Consider the following 9,540-nt stretch of genomic DNA (forward strand, 5'->3'; position numbering starts at 1 on the left):
CAATATAAATATCACAAGACAGATAAAATATTCAAGTCTGGCGCCTCTAGTTTTCTCCTCTCTCTCTCTCTCTCTCACTTTCTCTCTGCCTCTCTCTCTCACTCTTCTCTCTCTCACTCTTCTCTCTCACTCTTCTCTCTCTGTCACACACACACACACACACACACACACACACTTTCTCGCACTCTTTCTCTTGTGTCTCCCTCTCCTTACCCTACTCTCTTTCTCTGTCCCCTCAATATTTCTCTGTCACACTCCCTCCCTCTCTCACACACACTCTCTCTTTCTCTGTCTCTCTCTCTCTCTCTCTCTATATATATATATATATATATATATATATATATATATATATATATTTATATGCATATATCGGTCTCTATCTCTCTCCCCCCTCCCCTACTCTCTAACTCTTCTCTTTCTCTCTCTCTCTCTCTCTCTCTCTCTCTCTCTCTCTCTCTCTCTCTCCCCTCCCCCCTCCACCTTCCTCCCCTCTCTTCCTCTCTCTCAAAAATCTAATACAAACCAACTGGACCAGAATCCTTCCATTCAATGTTACAGAAACATTTTAGGTTGTTTAGAAATTGACGATGTTCTGCTACAGATGAAAGAAGTGACATAAATAGATTATCAATGCAAGATAGTCATTGAGCATCTTGTCCCATATTTGGCGCAAAAGTACATTATAGGGAAGTGATCTTTATAAGGCAGGAAGGAAACAGTAGGTCTTTGACCAATCAAAACACGGGATTAGTGTCACACCTCCAAGCCTTCCCAGACAAACATAGCTGGTTGTTTACAAACAATAGAATCAGTGAGGTTCACCTCTCTTCTTTAGACCGCCACTTGGATGATTAGTTCTCACATGATATTCACAATCAAATTAGAAACATTTCGTGTTACACATAGAATATATGCTGTGCGTTTGGCTAAGAAACTCACAACATTGCCATCCGGAAATATAAGGGACCAACACAGAAAACTATGCTTAACCTTAAACGGCTATAGTCTGTTTAATACGGGTCTAGTGAGAATTACTCATAAACATAAATGTAAAAAAAACAATAGTAAAGACCCGAGTGACGATGGCAGTGATTGGTGAACATAGCGAACGACACAGGTTTTACGATTGATGGTAGGTGTCTAAGTAAAATACCCACTGTTCTACCGCTTTATCAATAGAACAAACACTGAAAATTATGTGTAAATTTAAACGTTTATATGGCCAAGAAATCGTGTGCTAACTAGTCACTCGAGTCAAAGAGGAATATGTCATCTAGAATAGGGAAGAAAAGTGTGAAAAAAAACCCGGTTCCAATCTCATTGGAAGTGAAAAACCAGTCTTCCGGAGGACTGCATTGCAGCCTTCATAAACCCATGGCTTGATACTAGCCAAAAAAAATCGTCAATATGCAACCGAATCTTTGTGTATACTTTTCCTGGAGGACTAGTTACACACTTCCAAGGAATTTTGAACCGGAAAATAGAAAGCTGTGACGTCATACTAGTTGAACATCTTGTTAAATAAAATCCATCCTTACACATCAAGTTATACTTTAGTTATTAATTCTTATTATTAGAAAGGAACATAACCATAACCCTTTTACCTGTAACCTCCCACAATATAATATAACATTCATTCGGACAGTCCGAACAAGTGCATCTCATTCAATAACATTGGGGACGGTATAACTAAGTAAACTACACAGGTTTTTTCTCTTTCTTGTAAACAACAAAAATATTGTCTTTCAATATGGCGCTGAATGAACAGCAATCGAAGTAAATCGACGACAGACACATCCCCTCCCTGTCCCTGACGTCAACATCCCATTCAAACAGTAACACACCACTTGCTTAGGTGCCTATATGTCAACTCTTGAAGACCTCATAATATTATGCACATTTCTCCCACCCAATCCAAGCACCATTAACACACTGTGCAATAACCAGGAACAACTATAAAATAATAATATGTGCATCCAACGTTTACGTCAGGCACACTACGATGGGCTCGACATCAGTTCGTTTCTGGTTTGGATTAGTGAGTTTTTTGGGGGTTTTTTAAACAGTGAGAGAGGGTTGGAGGAATGACAATGTGTCCAATAATAGTCAAACCCCACAGGTTTCACAGAACTGAATATCTTCATCTAAAAGGCGTCAATTTTGAAAGTTGTTCCAAGCCGGCTGGTTTACTCAACGTAATCGGAAATATTACATATTACATAACAGTGGTCCAATAAATGACTCTCAATTGCTTTGGAACATGTTGGAAAAGCATAAGATTTTTAAAAATCATTCACTGAAAGTGCGATGGTCAAAAAGTCAAAAAGTCAAAAAGTCAAAATGCCATGGGACTAAATGGCCTTCTGAGTTCATTTCTTTTTCATGTGACGTCATATTTGTCTCAATTAAACTTACACATGTATTCTTTAAACCAAAAGTTGAAAATTTTAATTCTGTCAAATTTTGACAAAGTTATGACAGTTCAAAATGGCTGCCCCCATGGATGTCCGTCAGCGACAGACATCTGAGATTTAATTTCCTGTTTTCGAAGAAGAAACCTCGAGTAATATTTTTAAACGCCTTGGTAAAGTCTATAAACTTCAGACATTTTGTAGGGGCCGCATTTTAGGTGGGTTGGACTGAGTCGAAGAGACAATCAGTGGAATGGCGACCAAAAACTTCATCTCGTCAACAACTGTCAAACACAAGACGTGTGAGATGTACAACTTTCCACCCCCACGTGTTTGATGAACCAGTTCACTCTTGTACTCTAGAAAAAAACACATATTTAATCATTTGGCCAGAAAAGTCGTCCTTCAAATTACGATCGATTTAAATAGCCCTCATCTTGGTAAAACTCTCAATCCTGAGACTTCAGGAGGACCTCACAAAGTCCCATGTTTGACAGAGTTTGTTGTTTTCCAAGATAAGAGTTGCTGAAATCGATCGCTATTTGAAACGATATTATGTGGCCAGCTTTTAAAATACGTGTTTCTTTTTTCAGAGAACGGGAGGTAATTGGTTGAAATTAGTCTAAATGGTTTGTACTGTGGAAGGAATGGCTCGTCAGTGCTGGAATGGAACGTTCTGGAACTGTAAGGCTTTTGAGCGGTTTCTCTAATCTGACGTATCTGGAATAATACACGAGATTTAAAACTTTGGTCAGAAAACTCGTCTTTCATTGACCTATTTAAATGACCTTCACCTTGACAAAACTGCCCAAAGAAAGAAATTCCGTGAAATCTCATTTTTGGAGAGTTTTTGGCAAGAAGGGGGTCACGTCATATTAATCCATCGATATTTGAAGGACGATTTTTTCTGGGCAAAATTTTGAGTACGTGTTGTTTTGTTTGTTTGTTTTTTTGTGTTTTTTTTTTGTTGTTGTTGTTTTCAAAATACGGCAGAAATTGTGTGAAGCCATTTCCAGGAATTATGAATTTTTTTTTTTACAAAAATGAATATAACAGCTTCAAATAAAAAAGGAACAAAATCGCAAACAAAGAACGTTTTGGGCACAAAACCTTTCTTCCGAAATAACAAAAACAGTCCAAAAAACCTGTAATACATCAATGAATGTCACTTTCTGGCAAGACGTGCCGATGACTCATCTGTAGACTGTGCGGATTTAAAGAGAGGTTTTTACTTTTCTTCATGGTTCAACAAGGGGTTTTGAACCCGAAACGTATCATGTTTGGTACTTTGTTCTTTTTATGGTTTGAAGCTGTTCTATTGAATTTTGTACATGACATTTTACTTCTAGAAACTGTGTCAAGACTATAAACTCTAGTTTTGTTAGTTTAACACAAATGGCGCCATGTTCAATTTTCACACATCACGATGCTATAATGGAATCGTTCTGTTGGATTTCCCGGCGATATTTCTTCCTACTTGATTTTGGACGAACCCAAGAGATTTGTAAAAAGATGTATTGAATTTTCTCAAGCCTAGAAATTCATCCCTGGTGTGGTTGAACAGTTTTTCCTCCAGACAATCAATGACCACTCGATCCTCGTACAGATGGAACTTGTTGGCAAATAACTCGGGCCGATGACTTAACAAGGGGAGGTCACCTGGAAAGATATATCACAACATTGTCACATTGTTTTCATTTCTTTGAAATGGGAAATTTATAAAAAGATATATTTCTATGGCAGTCCCTTTATATTATACAGCTGCCAAAACACCCCCACCCCAAACCTGATAAATAACAGCAACAATAGCATCATCATCATCATCATCATCATCATCATCATCATCATCATCATCAGCAGCAGCAGCAGCAGCAGCAACAACATCAACATCAACATCAACAACAATTTGGAATATGTAGAAATGTTGATGTTAGCAGAAAGACAATGTAAATTTATAACTGACTTCTACGTATACAAAAACTGTCAGTTTAACAATCTGGTGGGGTGGGTGTGGAATGAAAGAAAAATCAAAATTAAATAGAATATTTAAAGAAATGAGTAAAATTAATGAATTGCAAACTGAAAATCGTTGAACAACAAACACTACATAAGAGCTGTTGAGATGAAAGTATTTGAAATTCTCAGTGACGAGACACATCCTTTAAAATATGAATTTACTCTCTTGCCATATGGTAGACGATATATAGGGACAAAATGTAGAACGAATAGACATACATTTACTTTTATACCCTCTGCAATTAAAGCAATAAATAAAGCTATCATGTAAATACAATTTCTGATCCTTATAAATCGAAGACCATTACTGTCAATGTTATACCTCTACAACTTTCCACGCTCTTATGCTCGTGTGTATTATGGGATGGGGGGGGGGGGTACATACATAATACAAACACACAATTACCCACACACACCTAATGACTGTGATAACCAACTTACCCGTCGACAATATACAGATCCCCCGCGTCCAATACCCAGCACAAGGGAATTTGAAGGGTTCGATCCCCCAGTTCTTGAATCGTGCCAGAAAAGGTTTGCGACGACTTTTATCTGTCTCGGGCCATCCTGCCAAAGATGAAGAACAGATCAATATTTAAACAGATAAGAAAGACCCCAATGATACTGGAGGGTGCTAAGTCAGTTTAGTTCCGTTCTAGTAGCTACCACAAGAGACAATTTTAAAATATTTAAAATTGGCTTTTCCTACTATATTCATAAAGCATTCTGATAGTCATGGAAAACACTTTTTAAATTTTGAAAATCCATACATAAATAAGTAATTGAGAGCAAATTCGTTTTTCAAGAACTTGGAATTTTTTTGCTTGCCAATTGATGTAAGAAAATGTTCCAACTTTGACGTAATGTAACTAACCACTAAAAAGATTCATAATACTTGTGAAACACATTTTTAAAGCATAGTGACTAGGTAAATAAAATATAACAAGATTTGAACCAGACACAAATTTTTTCCTAAATCTACAGTCTGTTGAAAATTCCCCCAAAACACTCGCGAAAGTAAATGTTTTGGCCTCCAGCATGACGAAATAGCATATTCCATATACTATATAAACATAATGTTCATACAAAATGACATGTAATTCACGCCAACGGGTAGAGAGTACTCCAGGGAAGAGATCCATTTTTTTCGGACATTTTCTTCAAATGGTCTTGGAAAAATAAAGAAGTCAACATCAGGAAACACGCAATTTTGTATGGTGGCAGAAAAATATCTATAATCACGAGCAAAATGTATACAAAAATAAATATCTCTTAAAATAATGAAGATAGAAGAAAAGCATCACACCCTACAGGAAACCGGACCTGCTGAATTCAAAAACAGTCTTAACGTGTTGGTAAAGTCAAGATTTCCATTTCGAAATTCAACACGAAATCATGAATGGTAAGCACAATGTTCGAACCAGCAGCATAAAATAATAAATCAACCTCTTAAGAAACCCCTATAATCTCAAGACATCATGTTTTTACTTCCGCAACGTCTGTTTTCACTTCCATTCTGCTTTATGGACTTGTCCGGTAATTATATTTCTTGGTTTTTCCTTGGCCCTCTCTGGGATCCTTAACCGAAAGGGTGCAGTAAAATGTATTATTCCTAACTAATGGGGAATGATTTTTCCACTGCAAATCGTCTCTTTGTATGTTATTAGGAGGGTATCGATATATACTTTGGCATTAGAGTGTTTTCCTCTTATACGGAATCATGCGCTTGTGCCCAGCAGGTGTGTCTTTTGCGCCCTCAACCCCTTACCACCCCAAAGTCTCTTAGCGCCTCAAGGTCTGTGACGCCTGACTGTATCCTAATTTCTGTGTTACTGAATGATCTGCTACCCTTTAGATAGGGCGCTAGTCTGAAATAAAGTACTTTCAGCCTCACACACCCTAAAGATCTAGCCACCCGATTATTTATGATTAACTTCCCTTTGCTTGAAAGGCGAGTGTTGTACGAACTGAGGTATCGCAAATCTCACCAAAACCAAAACTGAAAAAACATCTCTTTATTTGCTTCTTTTCTCGTCTTAAATTTACATCTTTTCCCGATTTAAACAATACCATACCCAAAAAAAAAAATACAAACAAACAAAAACAAATAAATACACGTCATTCTATTATCCATTTTGATTCAGTTTTAATGGCGTAAAGAATTATTATTTAACCTCTACAGATATACTGCTTCATTATCAACTCTTATTGTTCCTTTACACAGTCTATCACTATCATGAAAGCATCAGAAAGAAAGAAAGAAAAACTGTTAGAAAACGAAGTGGCACTTCGAAGTCTTATTTCTCCAATCTTATAACCATTACAAGTACCACTTTTCCCAAATAAAATAAACAATAACAATGCTTTTTCAATATTCTAACACATTGGGACGAATCAGTGTTTTCTTTTGTCTATTTATAAACTACAAGTAGTGGGTATTTCTATGCAATTGTTTTAAAAACGACATTACACCTTCAACCGTAAAAATCTACTTCAGGTCTAACGAGGTCAAACAATCATTTTCTCATAGCAACAACATGGAGGCCATGAGTGGAGAGTGTGTGTATAAATTCGTCCCGTGTTTTTTGTTTAGCAATAAATTAACATCGAGAGACAAACCAGATTTGAAACAAATTACATGTATAAATTGATAAAAACCAAACGTCGTTCAATGAAAACCAAGGCTAGAAAGTCATCCAAAAGATTACACGTTAATAAAAACCGGAAAAATGAGGGGTTTATTCAGGCTGTTCCATCATTAAAACATACCCACTTACCGACCCGAGTTTTCAATTGAAATAACAACATTTATCGTATTCATTTTGTTTTAAACTATCTAAAACATAAACTATGAACGTACTTTAATAAAATATGAATGTGGTTTTCGTGAACTCTTTTCTTTTTGTCAATAATTTTGAGATCTCATTCTCACGGCATTTTAAGTGCTGTTACAAACTACAATGAGGTGTAAAAAATCCGATAACACCCAAAGCTGAAAACAAGGATTTGGTGGGCTTTTTTAAAAAATGCGATACCTCGGCCATTAAACAACCTTCATTAAAACAAATTGGTAGAAATAGAGATAAGATGTTTGTCTTTTATATAAACTCGGTTCAAAAATTATATCAATAATATGTCGGGATTTTTAGCTGCGGTAAATTTTTTTAATGGCATTTTTGAACCTTTAATGTCCATTTTTTATTTTTTAAATGGTATAGGAATAAAGCTGAAACCTTCTTTAAGACGGTACCAAATTTAGCTCTGTACGTTTTTTAATGGCCGAGGTATGAATGGTTGAATGACCCGATTTAAAAATAGTCCTTTTCTCGACGCGTGACGCAAAATATATAGGTTTTTTTTCTGCCACAAAAATGACGTCTATTGTGGTATATTGTTCTAGTAAAAAAAAAACATGGACACAGGTTTCTCATGGTTTTTGTTTTAATACGATGGTAATTTGGCACGCACAATTGAAGGCCATCAATTCATTGTGAGGGCCAGGTAGTTGTTGTGTTAAACGCGTGTCAATATGGTCAATAATTGCTTCTTTATTTTCTTATAATGGCCAAGCTCTTATCTACTGATTTGGTATACAGACAGCGTTCACAAGAGAAAACAAGATCCGATGTATGTCTTGTTTATTATAGATATTGTCACAGCTATTGTGTAGTCTCTAATAGGAAAAAAGAAACAGCCAGATTACAAATGAATGAAAACCGCTGACATGAGGTGACGACTGGTGTGTAAGACGTGAACTAGGTACACAAAGGGTGTGTAGAATCAAAATAGAGTTTTGGACCGTTATTGGATTTTATGGACAGAGTAAAGGACATTAATTGTTACAACAATTCTTATCGAAGGTCAAAGTTAGTGGTCATTTATCGAAACATTAATTACTTTTGACCTTCACCTTTTAAAATAATTGTCGGTGCTCTGTACTGACCTGTACTTGCATTGAATCAGGTCATCATAACTTGTTACGTACGTCATTTAATGATAAAAACGCAGCGGAATAATGCGCAACAATGTGATGAATTAAACTGAAATCCACTTCTTAATATCGTCTTGTATAAATTTCTATTTACTATTTTACGCACCATCTTTATATTTAGTGCCTCTTACTATATTTTATAGGGAAATGTACAACTGGACCGTTATCACAAGTTTTGGACCTATTTTGTATATTTTGATGACATCGAAGGGAGCAATCTCAATGTCGGTCTGCTCTGTCCGAAATTCCAATAAAGACCAAAAACTCTGTATAGACGTAGTAAACGCCTGTCTATTAACCAGTTATCTCTCGTAATCCACAACAACTCGTATTTTTTTAAAAATTGGCCGAAAACTCGTCCTTTAATTATCTTCGATTTAAATGACCCACATCGTCACAAAGAAGACAAACTCTCAAACCTGAGACTTTATCAACGTACTTTGCAAATTCCCAGATTTGAGAGTTTTAGCCAAGATGATGGTTTTTTAAATCGACCGATATTTGAAGGGCGAGTTTTCTGGCCAAATTTTTAGATAAGAGTCTGGTCTTTCCAATTACGGCACTAGGGTTGGGTGCAAAACTATCATATCTTAAAAAGGCAGCTTTTCAGGAGGGACAAAGAACTGTATCAAATTTATAATAATTCTTGGATACATGAGAAATTTACTAATCGTATTTAACAGTGGCGAGAAAAACGACGGTGGCCTTTTTGAGACAAAACTATATATTGCTTGGATTATGAGTTATTAAAGTTAGGATAGTTTGGAAGTATTTTATTGGAAGCATGACTATCGTAAGTCGAATATGATATTATGCGGGGGAGGAACAGACAAAAATGTAGTAACTCGGAGTTAGGGATCAAATTTGTGACTTTTCACCATGTAATGGGAACAAATATAGGAGTTCACGATTTACCAGAGAGTATATAAGGGTGACGCCTCAGCGCAATTGGATATTTCATCGAAATTCATCGGTCCTTTCAGTCCTTCATTGTCAATGAAATTTCAAAAGCGCGCTGGATCACTCCGTTCCGTCGCTTCGATCCTCATGTGTTGACGTCCCCTTTATATACTCTACTCCCTATGTTTTGTTATAGAATTTTTAAAATCTTTCTTAAACTAC

At 36.2% G+C, this 9,540-nt stretch overlaps 1 protein-coding gene across 1 annotated transcript in view; it reads right to left on the reverse strand.

Moving 5' to 3' along the window:
- Positions 1 to 495: 495 nt before the first annotated feature.
- Positions 496 to 9,540, reverse strand: part of LOC144959494 (beta-1,3-galactosyl-O-glycosyl-glycoprotein beta-1,6-N-acetylglucosaminyltransferase-like) — a gene marked incomplete in the record, with an annotated part of 39,162 nt that continues 30,117 nt past the window's right edge. Inside the window, 2 exon segments of the mRNA XM_078892110.1 lie at positions 496 to 4,070; positions 4,869 to 4,994. Of these exon segments, the coding sequence (XP_078748236.1) occupies positions 3,841 to 4,070; positions 4,869 to 4,994 (356 nt within the window).

Source organism: Berghia stephanieae, chromosome 14 (genome assembly GCF_034508935.2).
Source record: "Berghia stephanieae isolate SIO BIC M18660-M18661 chromosome 14, UCSD_Bste_1.3, whole genome shotgun sequence".
Lineage (NCBI taxonomy): Eukaryota > Metazoa > Mollusca > Gastropoda > Nudibranchia > Aeolidiidae > Berghia > Berghia stephanieae.